Consider the following 25176-nt stretch of genomic DNA (forward strand, 5'->3'; position numbering starts at 1 on the left):
GGCACCCGGATGTGCGAGGGAGGGTGTGGGAGACTACGCCTGTTGCATTGTTGGGTAGCGTAGATGAAGTAGCGTTGGGTTGTTCGTCCGACGAGGTTCGTACTGCCTCCCTTGTTCTCGTCTGTTCACTGACTGCGTTGCAATTGCCCATCACGGATTTATGAGTATATGTTCCCAGGCAATAGACGGAACGCTATAGCCAACGTGAATGGCGTTCCTGCTCTCAAGTGGACCTCCACAAGTCACTGTCGGTCCATATATCGTACACAAATCACACTTATTGAGCCTCTTCCAGTCTTGGAAGATACACCTGCTCAATCCTCACTTTCATGACCCTCTCAGCAGAAGCAGGATCCATCCCCTTTCCCTGCTGGGGACCAGCCCTCATCATCTTGCCGACCAAGAATCCCAGCTTGCCCTGGGGGTAGGCTTTGCTCTTTCCCTGCTTAAACTTGAGGAAGTCCTGCAACACCTTCTCCTGGCCCTCGATCACCTCATCAGCAATGGCCGCATAGTCTGCCTCGGTAATTTCCTTGTACCACAAGTCTTGACTGTCAATCTGCTCAGTCACTCCACCAGTCGCAATCGTTCCCCGGAAAACATCCCAGAGCAAATCCTTCGCCACCTTGGCTGTGACCTTCTTCTGATGCAAGTAAAACAAAATGGCAGCCAAATCCTGCTCCGGCACTTGACTGGTGACCTCCTCAGCAGCGGCCTCCCCCACCTCTTCCGCCTCAGCCAACTTCCCCAACTCATGCAGACACCAATTTGCCGCCAGCATCGTATGCCTCTGCTCCCCCCCTTCCACCGCCTCAACCCCTAACATCCTCTCCAACTCCTCCAACACCCCATAAAAATACTCCAACCTCCCCTCCATCAACATTAACGCCATCGCATCCCTCTCACTCAACCCAAACCTCCCCATCAATACCCCAACCTCATCATCCGGCAACATGCCCATTGTTTCCTCCAACCTCTCCACCAAGTCCCTCCCAATCACCACCGGCCCCAAATCCGGATCAGGCATATACCTATAATCCACCTCCCCCTCCTTCCCTCTCAACCTCCTCGTCTCCACACTCCCCAGGCTCCACCCCCTCGTCTCCCCTTCAATCCTCCCCCCCTCCTCCAACACCCTAATCTGCCTATCCCTCTCAGCAATAATCGCATCCTCCACAGCCTTAAAACTACTCAAATTCTTAATCTCCGTCTTTGTCCCCAGCTCTTCTTCCCCAGTCCTCTTGACAGAAACATTGACATCCGCTCGTAAACCACCTTGCTCCAGCCCAGAAATACAAGCATCTACGCTCTTGAGCAGCATCTGCACCTTCCTCACAAATGCCGCCGCTGTGGCAGGGCGGTGGATACACGGCTCGGTGATAATTTCCACCAGCGGCACACCCACCCTGTTGAAATCAAGATAATGCGTCGAGTTAGGTTGCGTGAGCGTCTTGGCCGTGTCCTGCTCCATTTGGACTTGTTTTATCCCCACTGTTACCTGCTCCCCGTCTTCTGCTGCGATGCCATCTCGCGGGTACAAGGTTACCGAACCTGATCGGGCAAAGGGGTGGTAATACTGCGTTATTTGGTAACCAGAAGGTTGGTCCCAGTGGAAGTAGTGTTTTCGGTCGAATCGGGAGATGAACTCGATGTGGCAGTTGAGGGCTAGGGCGGCGCGGATGGCGGGGATGAGGGTTGTTGGCTGGAATGAGGGTTGGGAGCCGGGGATGGCGAGGTCGAAGGGGGCGACGTGGGTGTTGGGGTGGTGGTGGTGGGCTGCGTCGTCGGAGCTGCCGCTGGGGGTCGAGGCGGGGGAGAAGAGCTTGGAGGGGGTGTTGAGTTGGGCATGGATTTCGATGCCGACGGTGAGGTCCCAGCCGGGGACGGTTTGGTTGTCGAATTTTTTTAGCTTTTTCTTGGGGGAGCCGGAAAGTTTGGCGGCTTTGGCTTGGTCTTTGAGTTGTTTGCGGAGGGGGATAATCTGGGATTGCTGGTCGGAGGGGGTTGGAGGGGTGGTGGACAAGGTTCGGAGGGGCAGTATTGGTGGTGCGAGGGTGGATGATCTAAGATGGAGGCAGCCGCGGCGGGTTAATTGGCCAGTTAGAAGGTATTTTCTCAGCTCGGTGGTGGGTATTCGCGCCATGGTTGCGGTGTTGACTTTGCCATCTTTAAAAAAAGTTCGAGGCTTCATTGGGATGACGATGAAGCTTGGGTGCGACTTTGGAGGTGGCCCAAGCTCCTTTCCCTTGTTGCCAAGACTTGCCGCTAAATGTGACGTCTGCTCCACAACCTCCACACTCTTGCCACAATATAATTATGACACTTGAGTAGGTTAACATGCTTTTGAAGGTCAATTCATAGGTCTTCAAAAATAGTTTAAGGACACCAAATATAATTTAAACACTTTTAAAAATAGTTTAAACGCTTTTACTAATAGCCTTCAAAAGATCATAAAAAGCTCTGTTAAGAAAGTTAACAGGTGTCGTAGTTAAGCTAACAGGCAGGACGGACTACGTGTGGAGTACGACACGCACAGTCAATTGTTAGTAAAACTAATCAGGACGGGAAATAGTGTGACGAACCTCTATCCAGACCTTTTAAAAGGAATACTGGTCAAAGGCACTTCTAAACAATTCTGGTTCGGTACAGCTAAATAGTGTACAGCAATAGCTTATCTCAATCACAACAGTCCAGATACTAATAATTGTGACTTATATTGCATACTTCGGAACTGTCTATCTACACCAGCCAGTTCCTCTATATATATAGACTTTAATCTACTAGGTACCTCCGTATCTAGCTTACTATAGCTTAGTAATAAGCAGTGGTAATCTATCCTAGCTTACTACGCTTAGTTGCTGAGCCTACTGAGCCGCCTTAGTTCTGCTAAGAGGTTAGCGCTCCGCGGTTTTGTAGCCCCGCTATTGTATCTTACTTAATTGGTTCCCACAGCCTGCTGCAGTCTCCGCTTTGCCTTGCTATATAGTTTATCTGTAACATATTATTAATCCTAAATTATGGAAATATAAATTATATATACGTTTAGAGTAAATTAAATTTGTAACTAATATATAAATTTACTTTAATAAATTCCTTTATAATTATTTCAAAATCAATAAAATTAAAATCTTAAATATATATATTAGGAAAAAGAGTATTTCTAACTTACATTTAGCCGAAAACTGCATATAGTTCTAAACTTCTTTTTGTATAGGGAAATTATAAAATATGTATATGGTCCGTGCGTAGGTGGAGTAGGTGGGGTGTGCAATGCGCTACTTTATACTTAGCTATAAAATAAAAAGGTCTTACATCCGCGGCTATTTAAGTAAAGTAAAGGCTTTTTTTATAGTTGCAAATTGTGTAAATCTATGCAAGCTGCTTCAACAGCTAGATTCCTATATAGCTAAATGCCTCCTGGAACTTCTTATTGCTGAGCCTCTAAGTTTGAACTACTTCCTTGCGGAATCTATTCTTGTGGAAGAAGTGTGTGATAAGAGTGTATAAAAGACGCAAATTAATAAGTCGAAAGTGATAAAGTTCCGGGAATTTTCACGATTATGACCGGGAACTTACTTTCGTGACTGGTGGTAATTGAAGTCGCATTAGGCTTTCTGGCCGGTAAAGGTACCTTACCAGGTAGGTAGTCGCTCCTTGACGACCGTCGTTTCTATTTATTGGGTGCCAAGGGTACCTAGGGTAGTTTGGCATCTTCCTAAGCTCTTGCTTTACACTGCAGGAGTCTGTTCCCATTCGTGAGTGCGTTTCTTGAAATTTAAGACCTTGGAGGGGGTGAAAGCGTAGGACTGTGAGGGGTCACAACTGACTGCATTGACGCTCATTTTATGTGGCTTGGACATGTTCGACCTCCACTGGAACAAGTACAAGACCATGCTTGAGAGAAAGATGAAGGAAGTGAGACATGTGGAAAGCTACGTCCACTTTACATGCCCCAAAGTGGGACCTCCAGAGAGTGAGATGCTGTGACGTAGGCCTGATGCTATTCCACATTCGTAATCAAGAGTATAACATCTTCTTCAAAAGTCCGATGTTAGCATCAGGTCCATTTCTGTGTTACTTAGGTTACTAATTAAAGTGATTGGAAGCCTGGATGTAATTAAAATACTGAGTTACAATGTAATCTTCTTTATTTCCATTCTACAATATAAGATATCGCTCGTCTTTTGTTCGCTGTTGATGGGACTCAAATCCGGCTAAGAAGGCAACTCCAGCAACCCTACACATCACTCAAAGCACCTTCTCCACCACCTTCCCGCCCCTCTCAAACCCTAAACTTAACCACCAAGGAGTCCTCTGTCTGCTCCTCCTTGGAACAAGTAATCTTGTAAGGAACCTTCTTGAAGGACCGATCCACCACCTCCCTGCACCTCCTGACCCGCGCTAACATGTCCTCCACATTACTCAAATCCTTCCTATGTCCCTAAAGGAGCTTCTTCAGCTCTCCTGTACGGTGGTGCTCAAACATTACCCTGGCGCTGGCAATTAACCGAGTGTTCTTCTTAGCCTTGGTTTCCAAATCAAGTTCAAACCAACTCAGCACAGACTGCATGTGCAAACTGGTCCAAAAATATCTCACTCGAATGCTCTCGTGATTGTCAGTGGCATCCAGATAAGCCTGCATCCTAGGCATCTTCTCCCGGACCGTTCCCTTGATGAACTTGACCTTGGAGCCCGAGGGCTTAGCCAGGGCGTCAAAGATAGAGTCGTAGTCCGCGTCGCCGCAAAGAAAGCAAAACAGTCGGCGCCATGCTGTGAGATCGGTCGTTTTTGGGAGGTATTGTTCCGTGATGAGATGCATTGCTGTGATGACGGCAGTGACCCCACTGTTGTAAGCCTCGTCACGAGCGAGCACGAGACACGGATGTTTCCAAAACTGCATCATGGTACCGATGTCCTCCGGAATGGGTGATGGGCCATTGTGTTGCTCGTTCTATTAGATGCGTATAGTGTTGAAAAAGCGTTTTATACACTCTGCGGCGTCTTCCTTGGATTCCGCACCATAAAAGCTCGCAAAGACGCTCACGGTATCGATCGGGGTGTACCTGTGGGGAGTGTCTTTCGTGAATGCAATCAAGGCCAAAGCCCAGCGCTTGAAGGAGTCTTGCAACGGGAGGAGGATCATCTCAACCGCGGGGCGTTTAATCAAGGTTTTCGGCGGTGATGTCTTGGTCGAGCGGGTCCACAATGTAGACCGACGGTTGGCCCGAAGAAATGAGCTTCATGAGCTGTTAGACACATGCCTTGTCCAGCCAATCTTTCTGCTGAGACAGACAGAATGGAATGACAGGACTATCGTCGATACCTATCTCGTCGTTATCTAAGGCCTCGTCGGGGTCATCTTCGACACTAGTGGCCTCCAGAAGCGCTTTAGCTTTACGGCCCTTTCTGGGAGTTAATGTCGGGGTCTGCGGCTTCCTGGGTATTACGAGACGTTCCTGTTTGACCTTTTCAAGCAGCTCAAGGCCTTTGGTATGGTTGGGGGGACACATCGCGAGGGAGTAGTGGGACCTTTTATGGATTCGAAGTAGCAAAATAAAGAGAATAATAGTAACAAGAAAGATTTCGAATGGGGCAAGGAGTGAGGATCAGCTTTTGTATTAGGGGAAAGGAATTCTGGAGACTGCCTGGCGACTTATGTTCGTGACGCAGCAGTTACGTTAGACTTTCAAATAACAATAGGAGGTACATAACCATCCCTCGACCACAATCCCTCTTCTAAGGCGTAAAAAAGTTAATTTAAGATATTAAAGCTATTTATAAATAATAGTAAATTAATTGGAAATCGCAACTACTATTTAAAAACCATAGGTATACATATATAAACTAGTATATAAGAAATGATATTCGGAATTAAGAGTTGCATATATGTTACAACCCTAGTGCAAGACGGTTGTGGGGCCACGGGAATAGAAGCTAATTAGGAGAACGTATAGGGGAGCTAATTACAGTAAAGAATAGAAATAATTAGTATAATTAAGGCACTAAATAGACTAAACGGAAGTAATTAATATAATTAGGGCACTAAGTAGACTAAGCAGGGTAATTAGTATAATTAGGGCACTAAGTAGGCTAAATAGGAGTAATTAATATAATTAAGGTACTAAGTAGATTAAACAGTAGTAATTAGTGTAATTAGGGCACTAAGTAAACTAAGTAAACTAAACGGAGGAGATTAGTGGCCTTAAGTATAACGAACCCCTATCTAAAACCTTTAAAAGGGATATCGGTTAAAGGCACTTTTAAATAATCTTAATTCGGTGTAGCTAAGTAGTATATAATAAAATATTTTAATATAAATACTAAATACCGTAAATATAATTTAAATTATATATTGCGGAATTATCTTTCTACGCTAGCCAGTTCCTTTATATATATAGTTTTTATACTAAGCTTAGTACCGTCCTATATCGATTAACTCGACCCTCGATTTTATCGATATTATCCCCTTTAAAATTAACTTTTTTAGATCGATCCTTAATTTTAATAATTCTATCCTAATTAGTCCTTACTTATATATTAACGATTAATTTATAATATATCCTACGCTTTATTAAGTATTAAACCGTAATATAATACTCCCTTTTTTAGACCGAAATCCTATTAGCCTAATTTACTTTCTTACGTTTATTAATATTTATAAGTTCTTTTTTTTTTTTATTTCCCTATACTTTATAATATTTAACCGTATAAGTAAAGCGTAATCCGGTATTAAACCTCTATACCTAAAAATAATAGATTACGATAAGTTATTTACTTTAGTATTACGATTTATTATTATTATAAAACATATTTATTCCTTTTATAAGAAATATAGTTTCTTTTATAAGATTTTCCTTTCCGTTTTTAAGCGTTACGCTATTTATATATAATATAATTAGTTCCTTTATAACGCTCGTAAATTATCTGTTTAATAGCTTTATAAAATTATTATTTAATATAATTAAATAAAGATAGAGATAGTAGAAGCTAAGTCTTAGCGTATTACTTTAAATTAAAAGATTAACTATTTATATTTATAAAAACGAATATAGTTTAAGTAAATAGCTACGGCCGTCTCCCGTAGTTTTAATAGTATAGAAGAGCTAGAGCGTATTAAGTAGGAGGAAGCCGCGTTAGCCGTATAGTTTGCCCTGCCGCCTAGTAATGCCCCTTTACTTTCCTCGGCCTCCGCTTTTCCGGATTTCCGGAGCCGTTCCGTAGTAAAGTTTTCCGCTCCTATCCCGCCCGACTTCTCTTTTCTAGATCTTACTTTAGGCTTTAATTAGCCGCCTAACTTCTCTTTGGATCCGGGCGTAGCCTGTCCTTCTTTCCTAGCCGCGTTAGATATTACTAGTAATATGCCTTTTACTTCCTAAAGTACCTAAGGCGCGTAATATTATTTATATTTCGCTTTCCTTATACCTTTTAACCTTATAATATAATATATAATACGTCGGCTATTATATTAAAGGCGCGGGTTCGACTTCCGCTAAGGTTCTTTTAAGTTTAAAAAGATTTAATAAATTTTCTTAAACTTAAATATATTTTTAGCTTTTTACGGTAATACGTTTTCGATTTTTTTCTGTAACGGTAAAGGCGTACGGTATTAGTTAGGCCTAGATTCCCTTATACCTATTAACTTTATAATATAACGTATAATACGTCGATTATTATATTAAAAATATAAGTTCGATTTTTATCGAAGTTCTAGCTCCGTTTTATAACTATTTAATTATAGGCTAGGGCTAAATCTTTTTATTTATTTAGGTTTTAGTTAGTCCGGATATCGTTAATAAAAAATTTTTTATTTATTTAAGTAGTTAAAGTATATTTATAGTTTCTACAAGTTATTTATAACTAAATATCTTAACTAATTAATTAAATACCTTAATTAATTTTTATTAAATTATAAATTTAGTATTTTTTTTATATTATATTCTTTTTCTTTATTTTCCGCTACTACCTATATATTAGTTTTTCTTATATATAGTATAGGTTTTAAAAGTAAAATATAAAAAGTATATAACCGCTAATATATTATATTAGGTAGTTCCAATTCGAATACCGTTTTTAATATCTTTCTTTTAACTTTAAATAGTTCTACTCTTTTATAATTTAGCTTCTTATTAGGTCTTTTAGTACGTAAATTACATATAGAAAAGAATATTATATTTCCTCTTTTAAAGTAAAGTCCTTCGAGCTTTTTAATATTATAATATTTTTATATCCTTTCCCTTATAAATTTTAGTTTTTACTTAAACTTATTATAAAATATTTATATTTTATTTACCTTAACCCTAGCTTTAAGTACCTTAACCGTAGGTCCCTACCGTAGGTTTACCTCGTAGCCGAAATTTACGAAAAACGATATAGCTTTAATCGTTTTAGTTAATAATATATTATATATTAATTATACTATAAATAATAATTTAATTTAATTATCTTACTCGAAATTAATATAATTCCGTAAATATTATTTTACGATTTAGTTAAACCGTTCCGTTTAACCGTCCGTTTAAAAGTAATAAGCTAAAAATACTTTATTTATTACCTTTAGCCTTATTATTAACGCTTTTTAAAACTTTAATACAAATTTAATATCGCGGTCCGTAATAAACTCTTTTAATTATATATATATTAATATAATATATTATAATACTGTATCCGTTAATTATTTTACTAATTAAGTTTCTTTATAAAGTAAAAAGTATACTTATTTAATAAGCCTATTAACTACCGTTAATATATTTTTATATTTAACGCCGGTTATTATATCTTTAAATTTTAATAATTTAATAATAAAGTTTATCGTAACTAAATTTTATAGCCGTTTTATTACCGGTAATAGCTTTAAAAATCTATAGGGCTTATACTTTATAACCTTTATTCTTTTATATATATAGTATAATTAAATAGCTTTTTTAACGTCGTTTTTAATCCTTAATTAATTAAAGTACTACTTAATCTTTTCTATAGTTTTAACGATACTTATATATCCTCCGAACTTCAATACGTAAATCTCTATTATTAATGCTATTCTATTACCTAACCTTACGTACGTTCGATTCCTATATTATAATCTTTCCCGACTATCTCTTTAAATACTTTATAATTTTAGCTTTTCCTATCAATATTACTTTATAATATCGTTACCTAACTTCCTTTAGTATTTATTAAAAGTAACCTTTTTATAATATACTATATAATACTTTATTTATAATTATAATAAATATTTAAAAGTATTATTTAGCGCCTCTTTAAATAATAATAGTAACTTCCTAAATATATTTTTATAGTAGTCGGCTCGCCAGTTAAATATATTTACTTTAACGTTTTCCGAACCCTTCTTATAATTAATTTAAAAATTAAATTCCGAAAGAAATTTTAATTATTATATTTACCGTACGTTAAAGACTTTCGTAATAGTAAAATATTATAGATTTTTATAATCCGTATAGACCTATATTTTATATTTAGTATCGCTAAAATATAACCTTTACTCCTCGAACGCTTCGATAATAATAAATAACTCTTTATTATAAATTAAATAGTTTTAATATACTCCTTTAAACTTTTTTAAAAAAAAAAGTTATTAAGTATAATTTACTATCGTTATCTCGCTACCCTAATTATTTATTAATTATATAGTCTAATATATCCGCCTCGACCTTAAATAGTCGACTAAGGTCTAATAATTTAAATATTAAGTCCTTTAAAATAACCTTTTTTAGCTTCCGGAAGGCCTATTCCTCTTTTTACCTCTACCAGAATTCTATATCCTTTTTAATTAAATAATTAAGTAGCCTCGTAATACCTATATAGTTCCGGATAAATATTTAATAAAAGTTTATAAACCCTAAAAATTCTTTAACGTATATTTATAATTATAGCGTAAGCTAATCTTTAACTATTACGATTTTCCCTAGTTCTATACGAACCTTATTTAATAATATTAAATATCCTAAATATATTATTTTTTATACGTAAAACTCGCTTTTCTCTTTATTAATTAAAAGTCCGGCTCTATATAGCGCGTCGAGTATCTTTTATACGTACTGCTTATACTTTTCTAAAGTACGTAAGTAAATAAAAATATCGTTAAAATAATATATTATTATTTTATTAAGGTATTTCCGTATCGTATAGTTAATAAAAGATTAAAACGTTATAAGCATATTAATTAACCTAAATAGTATTATAAAATATTCGAAATAATTATAAAGTATATAAAACGCTATTTTTTATTTATTTCCTTTTTTAATCCGTATATAAGTATATCTAATAAATATATTTAAATGTATAAAGTATTACGCTTCTATTAATTAACTCCGTAACCTAAATATTAACGGTAGCGGATAACTATTTTTTACCGTTTCGTTATTTAATTAACGTTAATCTATATATAATCGTAAGTTACTATCTTTCTTCGGTATAAAGAATACGGGGTATCCTATTAATAATATAAATTCCTTAATATATTTTTTCTTTAAATTCTTTTTTAAATATTTCCGTAGCTCTTTACTTTATTTATCGTTAATATAGTAGACCTTAAATAACTATAGCTTAGCTTCTTCTTTTAATTTAATTTTATAGTTTTACGGTCCTTATTTTAAAAGCCCTTTTAAATATTTAGCCGTAAAAGCTAAATATCCTTAATATTCTATTAATACCGCTTTTTTCTCGCCTTTCTCTATATTATTATAATAAATGTATTTATTAACTTCCAATATTTTTATTAACGTCGTTAACTTTATTTCTTCGATCTTACCGCTTATATTAATAAAATATACTATTATTTTCTATACTCTTTATAGTAATACCGTAAAGGGTATTTATTTTACACTTTATTTTATATATATTTTTAATTTTCTATCGTTAGTTAAATACTTTTAAAGCTCTTTTAATTATAAATAGTTACTATCTCTCTAATCGATATTTAAATTATAGTCTTTATATTATAGTTGCCTTAGGATTATATTTTTCGAGGGTCCTATATTTATAATATCAAATATAATTAATATTATTTTTCTTTCGACTATAATATTTAAGGATAGTATTTCCCTATAGACCTTTTACGTAAGAAATAGTCTTTATATAACGATTTATTCTTTCTTTTTCTTTTACGGTATACGGGTTTAATATACGAATTATAGCGAAATTAAGTTTATCTTTATATTACCGTTTATTAATATTATTATTTAGAGATCTCTTTAGTATATAGTAATTTAAAAATATTTATTTTTTTTACCTTTTTTTTATATACTAACGACCTTATTAATAAATACCGGATTGTTATTTTATATTTTCGCTTTACGTTAATACTTTCGAAAATATCGTTCGTAGTTTATTAAAGGTTAACGGCTTCCGCGAAAAGCTATAAATTATTTCCTAAACGGTTATATCGTTTAAAAACGTTTTTTTACTTTAGGTTATTTAATAACGTAAAGTCTTTTAATTATACTTACTTAGCTTTCTTTTATCTTCTATTTTTAATATTCTTTTATATTTATATTCGATAGCGGTTCTTTTACTTAGTTTTAAGCGTCTTAGCTTAATAATATTATTTAACCTTTTTCCGTAAATATATAATATAATTTAGGCTGAAGTACTATCCTAGTTATTAGCTGCGAAGTCCTGATAGGCCTATAATATAAAGCCTATACAGGGTTGCTGTAAAAATACAGCAATGCGCAAACGGAAGCGGGAGGATACGACGGCAGTGCCGAAGGAAGGTAAAGCACTGTAATACAGTAAAGTATAAGGAATAAAATAGCCTTTATTGCCTTTAGCCTTAGCCTATTAGCCTTAGGCCGTAACCTTAAACTTTATTCCTTAAGGAAAGAAAGAAGAGAACTATTTTACAAGAGAGAGGAGAGGTCTATATATAGGTCTTCGTAGGCCTACTGTGGGTCCTGTAGGCCCCTAAAGCCCCTATATTACTTAGGGTATTTAGTGGGCTTAGGTGGGTCTAGTATAGACCCACGGAAATTTATAGAACCTTCGGTAGTAAAAGTGCTTTATAAATCACACTATTGTAGCAACTTACTACGTAAGCTTATAGCTACTTTAGAAGGTTCTGGCATCTATTAACTGGGCTTTGGGCCACAGTGGCCAAGAGGTTCCCTTACTGCTTACAGCAGTACTGCCCACTGTAATATTAATCTATAGGGCAGTAAGTAGGGTACTTCGTAGTACCCACACGTTAACACTAGTATTACTTTTTTCTATAAGCGTATACTATTATTTATATTTTAATCGTTTATATATTTAACGTAATACTTCGTATACTTTAATGCGATCTATATAACCTAAAGGCTATTCTTTAGTTTAACCAGGTCTTAAACTTTTTATAAAATATAATCGTTTAGGTCCTTCTATTAAGCCTTTTCCTATCGGGCTATAATCCTTTTAATTAACTATAGTTTACTATACTACTTCTTTAATATCGTTTATTTAGTAAGTCTTTACGCGAAACCTTTGCCCTTAGTAACCTCCGTAATAACTTTTATAGCGATTTATACTATTTAATCTCGCAATACTTATATTTAAAGATCTTTTTCTTTATACTCCGCTTTTAGCCTTTTTAGTATTTCTTTTATTTTTTAGAACTTTTTATTTTCCTATTTAACGTATTAATTAGAATTTTCCTCGGAGCTTATTACTTTGCTTTATTAATACTCGATAGTTATTACCTTTATAACTTTCGGTCCTTTCGATATAGTAGTTAATGCGATCTCCTTTTTCTATCCGAGCCGTTTAGGTACTCTATAGTCCTTCTTAAAGTATTTTACCTTACTATAATTAAAATACTTAAAGTTATTTCTACTTTAGTTTCGGCCTTACGGCCTTTATTACTATATAATATCGACGTTTATCGGTTCTAAATATATAATACCGGAGTAACTAATTGTCACGGCTTGACACCTAGTGGGGCGGAGAGCGCACTACGGACCAATCGTTAATGCATAAGCAAGGACCAATCAAGACTGGATCAGAGGGATCGAGGATCGATCCAGAAGAGCCAACTCCAGAGGTGACAGTATCGATAGGATCGAGGGTCGAGTCAATCGATCCAGAACGGTGCCAGGCTTGGCGCGAGGACTATATATACGGAGGAACTGGCTGGCGTAGATAGACAGTTCCGCAGTATGCAATACAAGTCACAATCGTTGGTATTAGACTGTTGTGATTGAGACAAGCCATTGTTGTACACTGTTTAGCTGTACCGAACCAGGATTATTCAGAAGTGCCTTCAACCGATATCCCTTTCAGAGGTTCTGGATAGGGGTTCGTCACACGTTGCATACTCACTTCAACTCTGTCACGGATAAGTTGAAGGCGTCTTTTCACCACCATGGCCGGACCTGAGAACGTTCAGATGGGAGGCGTCCCGCCTAGCCCAGGCGCCGAGGGACCTTCCGCCAGACCTGTGCCCTCTACCGCAGAGCAGGTCATCAAGCGTCTCAAAGAGCTCGAGGACGAGGCTCAACAGACCCGGGAGCAGATTTTCGCTATCTCGGCTGCGTCCAAGTCGACCATTAAGCTTCCGGTACCGGAGCGCTATGGAGGAGAAAAGGCAGAGCTTGGAGGGTTCTTAATCCAGCTCAAGACCTATTTTCGTCAGTACCCAGACCAGTTCACCAACGAAGAGTCGAAGGTGATCTTCGCGGCCACCAGGCTCAAGGACAGGGCTCTCGCATGGTTCGAGCCTATCCTCGACGACTATTACGAACAGGAGCCGGAGGATCAGGAGAAGATCACCGTGGAATGCTTCGAGAGCTATCGTGCCTTTGAGGCTAAGCTTAAGGAGGTGTTTGGGGAGTACGATGAGGCAAGGCGCGCGCAGGGTAGACTCTTGAGTCTACGCCAGACGCGCTCGGCAGCCGACTACGCGGCTCAGTTCAAGATCGATAGCCTGCGTAGCGCTATTAACGATGAAGGGTTAATGCAGCTTTTCTACCATGGCCTTAAGGATAAGGTGAAGGATGAGTTGTACAAGGAGACAAGGCCCGACACCATCGACAAGTACATCGCCATGGCCATACGGATCGACGATCGGCAGTTCGAGCATCGTATGGAGAAGAAAGGAGGTAACGGCAGGGGTAGCTACGGTAATAGCTACAGGGGACACTTCAACGGTAACCGCTCCAACGATAGGCGTAAGCGGAGACACCCCAGCACTAGCTACTCCGGCACTACACACTCGGGACCGATGGACGTCGATGCCATACAGCAGCAGAGGCCGCAAGGCCGAGGCCAGGGCAGAGACAACCTCAAGTGTTTTAACTGCGGCAAGGCAGGACACTTTAAGAAGGACTGTAGGGCACCCAAACGGCTCGGATGGAAAAAGGAGATCGCATCAACTACCACATCGAAGGGACCGAGGGTTGTGGAGGTAGCAGCCATCGGGTATCAACAAGGCGGAGCGGCAAGCTCCGAGGAAGACTCCAACTGGCACGCCGGACAGGAAGATATAGAGTTCCAGGAAGTGAAGGAAGCACTGGAAAGGCTGAAGGCGGAGCACGAGGAAGGAGATCTCCAGATACAGGCCTTGCGGGATCAGATGGCACAGATCACTGCAGAAGTCACCACGGAGGTCGCCAAGGACGAGGGTCTCGCGCAAGGACCTACCAGGTGGACGATACCAGAGAGACAGTATGGCAAGCACGGAATCACTGTCTCACAGGATACATCACAGCCTGTGAAGCTCTTGTACAAGAGCTGGGAAGAGTACTGGAAAGGCAGGAAGGTCGCTAGTATCGGGATCGCGAAGTTGTCAGGAGATACACCAACACCCACATGGTACACACCCTGTGAGGGGGATACGGCACAGCTTCATCCCAGGCATCCGGAGCATCGGAGAGTACCTTGGTTCCAGTGTATTACACACGGATGTGTGGAGCACCACCAGAGCAAGTCGCTATACGGCCACTGGCCGGTACGCAAGGTGGGCAAGGAGGGCAAGCCACAGCCAGTCAAAAGGACTATGGCCCGGTGGGAAAAGGCCCAACAGGAGGACCTGAACGACTATGTCTTATGGAAGGTTCAGGACCCGGTTGAACTGAAGGATGGCCTTCAGGTTATACAGATCGCACCAAGGCATGCGAGGTGCTGCGTCGAATACGCAGACGGTTGGAACACAGACGATAGTGTGCGCTCGTGGGAGGAGGTGGTACTAGGATGGTGCCCAAGCCCAGATTGCGCTATATATCTGCGGGAAAAGGTCAAGCGATATCATTAAGCCAAGACGTCTAAGACCAAGCAGAAGAACCGCTATCGGGCGTGGATGCGAGAGAATGCCAGAGACGGAAGATGGGAGGAAGCCAGGCGGGCATGGTTGAAAGACTTCGTGTTGCTGGTCAACCCGGAGTAGGAGGACGCTCTTGAACGACATAACCGCTTGGGAAACGACTTGCGGCCCTTCGCGGGGGCCGTCAACCTCTAACGGACCACGAACGGCATTTTCGAAAGCATCGGCGTAAGGCGAAGGTGTGGGACAACGACCCGGCGCTCGTCAGCGAGGTCGCTGCCGCACAGGGAGGAGGCAAGAAAGACAAACGCCTCTGGGTTACTGTACGATGGAGGGATCTCCAGGCAGTGGTATTGGTAGACGGTGGTGCAGAGACGAACCTGATTTCGCCACAGTTCGTGTACCAGGCCCGTATACCGTGGAAGAAAAAGAAGGAATGGATCGTTATACAAGGACCATTTCCCACGCAAAAGGTCTATAGGGAAACACTACCCCTGGACATCACAGTCGAAGGAAAAACGACATCAGTTATATTCGATATTGTGGATATGGGACCCTCGAAGGATATGATCCTGGGGCAACCATGGCATGAAGACTACAACCCAGACATCGATTGGAGGGATGGTGGCCACCTACGACCAAGAGAGCCTTGGAAGTATCCAACCAACGATGGAAGATCAGGAGCACGTACGGAGCAGAGTGCAGGATAAGCACCCTCCACGGTACCACCGCAAGGAGCACAGGAAGTAATAGTATATTCCATCGACACAGGCGGCAAGATCGAAGAAGTAGGGTTAACGACGTTGGTGGAGATATCGGAGGTCAACAAGTACGCCTACTACAACAACGTGGAGAAGGGCGAGAAAAAGGCAGTACCGGTGGAATATCAAGGACACCCAGCCTTCACGGCCAAGCACTTGGAGGGGCTTCCAGAGCGAGGACCGTGGGACCACGAGATTAAGTTAAAAGAAGGAGCCAAGCTACGGCTATTTAAGGTCTATCACACTAACGACAAGCAAAGTGAGGAGCTACGGAAGTACTTAGACGAGAATCTGAAGAGAGGGCATATTAGGGAGTCCACATCGCCAGCAGGATATCCCGTATTCTTCGTGCCGAAGAAGGACGGTGGCTTGCGACTGTGTGTGGATTACCGCCAGCTAAATAACGAGACGGTGAAAAATAGCTACCCGCTACCGTTGATATCCAGGTTACGGAGTCAACTAGCAGGGGCGCGATACTTCACACGCTTGGATATACCTGTCGGGTACGCCCATATACGGATCAAAGAAGGAGACGAATGGAAGACAGCGTTTCGCACACCCTATGGTCATTTCGAGTATCTTGTGATGCCATTTGGGTTAACTAATACGCCCGCGACGTTCCAATCTCTCGTTGACCATACGATACGGAAGTACCTCGACAAGACAGCGGTATGCTATCTCGACGACGTTCTCATCTACTCACGCACTCTAGAGGAGCACAAACAGCACGTACGAGAGATACTCGACGCGCTACACGGAGCCGGACTCTCAGTTAATAAGGAGAAGAGCGAGTTCCACGTGCAGAAGACAGTATATCTGGGATATCTGATATCGCCAGGTGAGGTGCGTATGGAACCGGGGAAAATTGCGGCAGTTAAGGACTGGCCTACGCCGCAGTCACAGACACACGTCAGGGAATTCTTGGGGTTTACAAATTTCTATCGGATATTCATCCGGGGCTACGCAGGCATTGCGAGGCCACTCAACCACTTAACCAAGAAGGACGTGGAATTCCGGTGGGGGCAGGAAGAGGAGCAGGCCTTCCAGGAGCTAAAAGAGGCTATTTTGAAGGACCCGGTGCTCAAATTGCCAGACCCCAGTCGACCATTTGAAGTCGAGGCGGATGCATCAGACTATGCGATCGGTGGACAACTAGGGCAGCGAGACGACGACGGCAAGCTACACCCGGTAGCCTTCTTTTCGAAGAAGCTTGAGGGAGCACGTTAGAACTACCCGATCCACGATAAGGAACTACTCGCCATCATCGAAGCGTTCGAGGAGTGGAAGCCATACCTCAGCGGTACCAAGTACGAGGTACAGGTCTATACGGATCATAAGAATCTACGGTACTTTACTACCACGAAGGTCCTTAACGCACGGTAAACACGATAGTCAGAGTTTCTCTCGGAATTTAATTTCCAGATCAACTACAAGAAGGGCTCGGAGAACGCCAAGGCAAACGCACTTAGCCGACGAGCCGACCACCACAAGGATGCACCCAGGGAGTCACCACCACTACTTGAGGAGGCGCCGGATGGCACTCTCAAGCATCCACTGCAGCCGTGGATGGAGTGTTGCGCAGTGTATCGTGAGAAGGCCACTTCCAGCAAGCACCAAGGGAAGTTGGGCAACGATATCACAGAGCAATGCTGGCAGGAAGAGCTGGAGCTACAGGGTATCCAGAAAGACAGTTAGGGAAGACTGTGGTATAGGAATCGAGCGTACGTGAGGCCAGGTGACAGGACAGCACTGGTGATGGAGATTCACGCATCGAAGCTCGGAGGACACATGGGTATCGCTAAGACTATGGAAAAGATCAAGCAGCACTTTGACTGGCCAGGGATTAAGGACGACGTTAAGGAAGCTATCCAGTCATGCTATACGTGCGAAAGAACGAGGGTTGCGAGGCACAAGCCCTATGGATTTCTGGAGCCACTGCCAGTAGCAGAACGGCCATGGAGTTCAGTTACGATGGACTTTATCACCAAATTACCAGAGTCTAAGGACACGGCAACCGGCGTCAAGTACGACAGTATATTGACGGTGGTCGACAGGCTTACCAAGTGGGCATACTTCCTGCCTTACAAGGAGACCTGGTCGGCAGAATAACTGGCGGATGTGGTACTACGGTATGTCACAGCAATACACATATAGCCAAAGGAATTTATTACGGACCGCGATACTAAGTTCGTATCGAAGTTTTGGAGAGCGTTGATGACGAGGCTAGGGGTAGTGAGTAAGGCGTCTTCGGCCTACCACCCTCAGACGGACGGTCAGACGGAACGGCTCAACCAGATCGTAGAACAATACCTACGGAATTACATTAATTTCGAGCAGGACGATTGGGTTGAACTGTTGCCTACGGCACAACTGGCATATAACACATCGCCAACCGAGACGACCAAAGCCACACCGTTCTTCGCGAATTTCGGCTACGAGGCAGACCTACGGCAGGGACCTACGGTTGAGGTGCCCAGGGCTGGGGTCAAGGCAGATAAGATGCATATGCTCCACGGCAAGCTTAAGCAAGAACTGGAGTTTGTGAGGGAAAGGATGCGGAAATACTATAATACCAGAAGGCTCGAGGGACCTCGCCTTAAGGGGGGAGACATAGTATTCCTTTCCACACGCAATTTACGCACCAAAAGACCTAGTAAGAAGCTGGACCACAGGAGAGTGGGACCATTCAAGGTCAAGAGGAAGATATCGGAGACGGCATTCGAATTGAAGCTACCCAGTACGATGCGTCTACGGTCACACACCTTTCACATCTCACTTTTGGAACCCGCACCACACGCAAAAAAGGCCAATACACAGGCAGTAGCGGAGGACGAAGAAGAGGAGTACGATGTGGAAGAGATACTGGATTCACGGTTCAACAAAGGCCAATTAGAGTATTTGGTCAGCTGGTTAGGATATCCGGCTACAGATAACTCGTGGGAACCACAGGCACACCTTAACTACCCAGATAAGCAAAAAGAATTCCACCAACGATATCCGGACCGACCAAAACCCAAGCAAGCAAAAAAGACTCGGCCCCGGCCCACAGCTAGATGCTATGAGACGGAGCCAGAACCTCGACAGGAATCGAACCTGCGCCTTCGACGTAGTGGTCGACGTGCTACACACTACACTACGAGGTTGGAAGGTATGAAAGGGACCAAATATAAGTAGTGCCACGCGCCTTAGGCACCTCGGGAAGTGGAAGGCGCACCACTAGCAGTATCTGACGCGGCCAGGAAGGAAGGACCGGCCACGCCCGGATCCAGGGAGAAGTCAGGCGGCCAGTCGAAGCCTAAGGCAGGATCCAGGAAGGAGAAGTCAGGCGGGATAGGGGCGGAAGACTCCGCCGGGGAACGGCTCCGGGGATCCGGGGAGGCGGGGGCCGGAGGAGGTGGGGGAGCGTCGCCAGGCGGTGAGGCAGACTGTGCAGCCAGCGCGGCTTCCTCCTGCTCAACACGCTCCAGCTCTTCCACACTATCAAGGCCACGGGAGACGGCCGCAGCCATTCGCTCAAACCACATTCGTTTCTGTAGGCGTAGACGGTTGATTTTCTAATCCAGGGCAGCGCGCTGGGACTCAGCCTCTGCCATCTCCGTCTCTATCTGATCATGTTGAGTGATGACCTTGCGGAGCTGTTGGACGGATAATCCACGAGCGTCACAAAGGGACTGGTTATGCTGTATACAGGCAGCGCAACGCTCGGAAACGGAGGGAGAGATCTTGCAAGAGAAACCACGTTTCTCGCAAAAGGAACAGGCACGCTTCATAATAGTGGCAAATCGTAGCACTGAAGCAAGTAGCTCGTCGCGATCCGCTGTCTTCGGGTGCGGAGGTCTAGTACCGGGTCGCGCCTTGCTCACACGGTTAGACATTATGGAGTGTAGGGAAATAGGGGAAAAAGGAGAGAACTTACAAGTGTTGGCAGACGTAGGAGAGTAGGCTAGGCCGACGGGACTTCGGCCTGGGAGGGGGAGCGTCGTGTCACGGCTTGACACCTAGTGGGGCGGAGAGCGCACTACGGACCAATCGTTAATGCATAAGCAAGGACCAATCAAGACTGGATCAGAGGGATCGAGGATCGATCCAGAAGAGCCAACTCCAGAGGTGACAGTATCGATAGGATCGAGGGTCGAGTCAATCGATCCAGAACGGTGCCAGGCTTAGCGCGAGGACTATATATACGGAGGAACTGGCTGGCGTAGATAGACAGTTCCGCAGTATGCAATACAAGTCACAATCGTTGGTATTAGACTATTGTGATTGAGACAAGCCATTGTTGTACACTGTTTAGCTGTACCGAACCAGGATTATTCAGAAGTGCCTTCAACCGATATCCCTTTCAGAGGTTCTGGATAGGGGTTCGTCACACTAATACTAAGGTATTTCCGTTTACGTTTATCGTTAAAGCGGTTACCGTTAAAGTATTTTTTATAGTTATTATTATAGTTACCCCTACTATTACCTCCTTTCTTTTCTATATAATACTCGAATTACCGATCGTCGATCCGTATAGCTATAGTAATATATTTATTAATAATATCGGGCCTCGACTTTTTATATAATTTATTTTTTATTTTATCTTTAAGGCTATAGTAAAAAAGCTCTATTAACTTTTTATCGTTAATAATATTATATAAGTTATCTATTTTAAATTAAGCCGTATAATTGGTTACCGAACGCGTTTAATATAAACTTAAAAGTCTACCCTACGCGCGCCTTACTTTATTATACTTTCTAAATACTTCTTTAAGCTTAACTTTAAAGGTATAATAGCTTTCGAAATACTTTACGGTAATTTTCTTTTAATCCTTTAACTTTTATTTATAATAGTTATCGAGGATAGGCTCGAACTATATAAAAGCCTTATTTTTAAGCTTAGTAGCCGTAAAAATTATTTTTAACTTTTCGTTAATAAATTAGTTTAAATATTAACGAAAATAAGTTTTAAATTAAATTAAAAACCTTTTAAGCTCTGCCTTTTCTCCTTTATAGCGCTCCGGTACCGGAAGCTTAATAGTCGACTTAAACGTAATCGAGATAGCGAAAATCTACTCCCGGGTCTACTAAGCCTCGTCCTCGAGCTTTTTAAAACGCTTAATAACTTATTTTACGGTAAAGGGTATAGGTTTAACGGAAAGTCCTTCGGCGCCTGGGCTAAACGGGACGCCTCCTATTTAAACGTTTTTAAGTCTAGCTATAATAGTAAAAAAACGCCTTTAACTTATCTATAATAAAGTTAAAGTAAATATATAACGTATAACGAACTCCTATCTAGAACTTTTAAAAAGAATATCGGTTAAAGGTACTTTTAAATAATTTTAATTCGGTATAGCTAAATAATATATAATAAAATATTTTAATATAAATATTAAATACCGTAAATATAATTTAAATTATATACTATAAAACTATTTTTCTACGCTAGCTAGTTCCTTTATATATATAGTCTTCGTATTAAGCCTAGCACCGTCCTATATTAATTAATTCGACCCTCGATCCTATCGATATTATCCCCTCTAAGATTAACTTTTTTAAATCGATCCTCAATCCTAATAATCCTATCTTAATTAGTCCTTGCTTATATACTAACAATTAGTCCGTAATACGCCCCGCGCCCTACTAGGTATTAAGCTATAACATTAGAAGACTAATTACGGCTTAATATAAGGACTATATATACGAAGGAATTAGCTAGTGTAAATAAATAGTTCCGCAATATACAATTTAAATTATATTTATAGTATTTAATATTTATATTAAAATATTTTGTTGTGTACTATTTAGCTATACTGTGACGAACCCCTATCCAGAACCTCTGAAAGGGATATCGGTTGAAGGCACTTCTGAATAATCCTGGTTCGGTGCAGCTAAACAGTGCACAACAAGATGTCTCGATGTAAACACTAGATACCGTGAATACAACTTGAATTGCATACTGCGGAACTGTCTATCTACGCCAGCCAGTTCCTCCGTATATATAGACCTTGGAACTCTGAGGTGCTCGCCCTGCTACGGCCTCGATCACTCCTAGCACATTGCATCCTGCAATGTGCTCGTCATGCTATACCTCTGATCACCCCTAGCACTTTGCATCCTGCAGACTGCTCGTGAGCCTTGGCACCGTAGCACTTCTGTCCATGCCTGATTGGCCGTCCCCTGACTTCCTTAATGATTGGCTGGGCGCCCCGCGTCCCACATGTGGCGTGGCCCGCTGTTGGTTTGACTGTGACATGATGCCCCTCCTTCCAGGTCGACGTCCCGACGACCGTATCCCTGAAATAGCATCTGCACCCCCCGCTTCCCTTTTGCATTTCCACAGTACGTCCTTCTTCCCCTATCTTGGCCATTATGTCTAATCGTGTAAGGAAATCGACTCGTACGAGTACCGACCGTCGCCGTGATCAAGCACAGTTCCTTACGAAATTTGGCTTCGTAATGCCCGAGTGTACTTATTGTAAGGAGAATAACCTCCAGTGTGTGGCTTCTCCTCGATACGATCGGTGCCTTCCGTGTGTCAACTCTAGCCGCTCCCACTGCGATGTTCATGGCGTGGATCGTGAGTCCTCTTCTCGGCCCTCTCTTTCCCTCTCTAACCGGCTCCGTAGTCCGCCCTCTGATCAGGGAGAAAGAACGCTTAGATGCCGAAAAGCAGGCTACCTTGAGTAAGCTTCTTCGTCTCGAGGCGCAATCGCGCGCCCTCGAGGTTCGAGCCCTTGCTGCTTTTCGTCGCGAATCTCGGCTCCTTGAGGAGGAAGAGGGAGAGGCTTCCGCGCGGCCTGCCACCCCGCATGGCCCGCCGGTGGCGGACACCTCCGCTGCTCCTTCTTCCACCACCGCTCCTCCTTCCGACTTCTCTTTCCTGGATCCCTCCCTGGGCCTTGACTGGCCTCCGGACCTTCCCCTGGATCTCAATACTACCGGTCCTTCCTTCCTGACCGCGTCAGATACCGCCAGTGGTGCGCCTTCCACTTCCCAAGGTGCCTAAGGCGCGTGGCACTACTTATATTTAGTCCCCTTCATACCTTCTAACCTCGTAGTGTAGTGTGTAGCACGTCGACCACTACGTCGAAGGCGCAGGTTCGATTCCTGTCGAGGTTCTGGCTCCGTCTCATAGCATCTGGCTGTGGGCCGGGGCCGAGTCTTTTTTGCTTGCTTGGGTTTTGGTCGGTCCGGATATCGTTGGTGGAATTCTTTTTGCTTATCTGGGCAGTTAAGGTGTGCCTGTGGTTCCCACGAGTTATCTGTAGCCGGATATCCTAACCAGCTGACCAAATACTCCAATTGGCCTCTGTTGAACCGTAAATCCAGTATCTCTTCCACATCGTACTCCTCTTCTTCGTCCTCCGCCACTGCCTGTGTATTGGCCTTTTTGCGTGGGTGCGGGTTCCAAAAGTGAGATGTGAAAGGTGTGTGACCGTAGACGCATCGTACTGGGTAGCTCCAATTCGAATGCCGTCTCCGATATCTTCCTCTTGACCTTGAATGGTCCCACTCTCCTGTGGTCCAGCTTCTTACTAGGTCTTTTGGTGCGTAAATTGCGTGTGGAAAGGAATACTATGTCTCCCCCCTTAAGGCGAGGTCCCTCGAGCCTTCTGGTATTATAGTATTTCCGTATCCTTTCCCTCACAAACTCCAGTTCTTGCTTAAGCTTGCCGTGGAGCATATGCATCTTATCTGCCTTGACCCCAGCCCTGGGCACCTCAACCGTAGGTCCCTGCCGTAGGTCTGCCTCGTAGCCGAAATTCGCGAAGAACGGTGTGGCTTTGGTCGTCTCGGTTGGCGATGTGTTATATGCCAGTTGTGCCGTAGGCAACAGTTTAACCTAATCGTCCTGCTCGAAATTAATGTAATTCCGTAGGTATTATTCTACGATCTGGTTGAGCCGTTCCGTCTGACCGTCCGTCTGAGGGTGGTAGGCCGAAGACGCCTTACTTACTACCCCTAGCCTCGTCATCAACGCTCTCCAAAACTTCGATACGAACTTAGTATCGCGGTCCGTGATAAATTCCTTTGGCTATGTGTGTGTTGTTGTGACATGCCGTAGTACTATATCCGCCAGTTGTTCTGCCGACTAGGTCTCCTTGTAAGGCAGGAAGTATGCCCACTTGGTAAGCCTGTCGACCACCGTCAATATACTATCGTACTTGACGCCGGTTGCCGTGTCCTTAGACTCTGGTAATTTGGTGATGAAGTCCATCGTGACTGAACTCCATGGCCGTTCTGCTACTGGCAGTGGCTCCAGAAATCCATAGGGCTTGTGCCTCGCAACCCTCGTTCTCTCGTACGTATGGCATGACTGGATGGCTTCCTTGACGTCGTCCTTGATCCCTGGCCAGTCAAAGTGCTGCTTGATCTTTTCCATGGTCTTAGCGATACCCATGTGTCCTCCGAGCTTCGATGCGTGAATCTCTATTACCAGTGCTGTCCTGTTACCTGGCCTTACGTACGCTCGATTCCTATACCACAGTCTTCCCTGACTGTCTTTCTGGATACCCTGTGGCTCCAGCTCTTCCTGCCAGTATTGCTCTGTGATATCGTTGCCTAACTTCCCTTGGTGCTTGCTGGAAATGGCCTTCTCACGATACACTGCGCAACACTCTATCCACGGCTGTAGTGGATGCTTGAGAGTGCTATCCGGCGCCTCCTTAAGTAGTGGTGGTGACTCCCTGGGTGCATTCTTGTGGTGGTCGGCTCGCCGGCTAAGTGCGTCTGCCCTGGCGTTCTCCGAGCCCTTCTTGTAGTTGATCTGGAAATTAAATTCCGAGAGAAACTCTGACTATCGTGTTTGCCGTGCGTTGAGGACCTTCGTGGTGGTAAAGTACCGCAGGTTCTTGTGATCCGTATAGACCTGTATTTTATACTTGGTACCGCTGAGGTATGGCCTCCACTCCTCGAACGCTTCGATGATGGCGAGTAGCTCCTTATTGTGGATTAGGTAGTTCTGACGTGCTTCCTCGAGCTTCTTCGAAAAGAAGGCTACCGGGTGTAGCTTGCCGTCATCGTCTCGCTGCCCTAGTTGTCCACCGATCGCATAGTCTGATGTATCCGCCTTGACCTTAAATGGTCGACTAGGGTCTGGCAATTTGAGTACCGGGTCCTTTAAAATAGCCTCTTTTAGCTCCTGGAAGGCCTGCTCCTTTTCCTGCCCCCACCGGAACTCCA

At 42.8% G+C, this 25176-nt stretch overlaps 1 protein-coding gene and 2 non-coding genes across 3 annotated transcripts; 2 read left to right on the forward strand and 1 right to left on the reverse strand.

Annotated features, from left to right (window-relative positions):
- Nucleotides 1–277: 277 nt before the first annotated feature.
- Nucleotides 278–2191, reverse strand: QC763_509870 (uncharacterized protein; the record flags this gene model as incomplete). The annotated part of the gene is made up of 1 exon (XM_062913575.1): nt 278–2191. One exon carries the CDS (start codon nt 2189–2191, stop codon nt 278–280), a length of 1914 nt encoding a protein of 637 aa, XP_062765000.1.
- A 16892-nt stretch (nt 2192–19083) lies between these two features.
- Nucleotides 19084–19154, forward strand: QC763_0076900. Its single transcript has one exon. It is a non-coding gene; the product is annotated as a tRNA-OTHER (tRNA).
- A 3887-nt stretch (nt 19155–23041) lies between these two features.
- Nucleotides 23042–23112, forward strand: QC763_0076910. The gene has a single exon. It is a non-coding gene; the product is annotated as a tRNA-OTHER (tRNA).
- Nucleotides 23113–25176: the final 2064 nt, after the last annotated feature.

This window comes from Podospora pseudopauciseta (assembly GCF_035222475.1).
Source record: "Podospora pseudopauciseta strain CBS 411.78 chromosome 5 map unlocalized CBS411.78m_5, whole genome shotgun sequence".
Classification (NCBI taxonomy): Eukaryota; Fungi; Ascomycota; class Sordariomycetes; order Sordariales; family Podosporaceae; genus Podospora; species Podospora pseudopauciseta.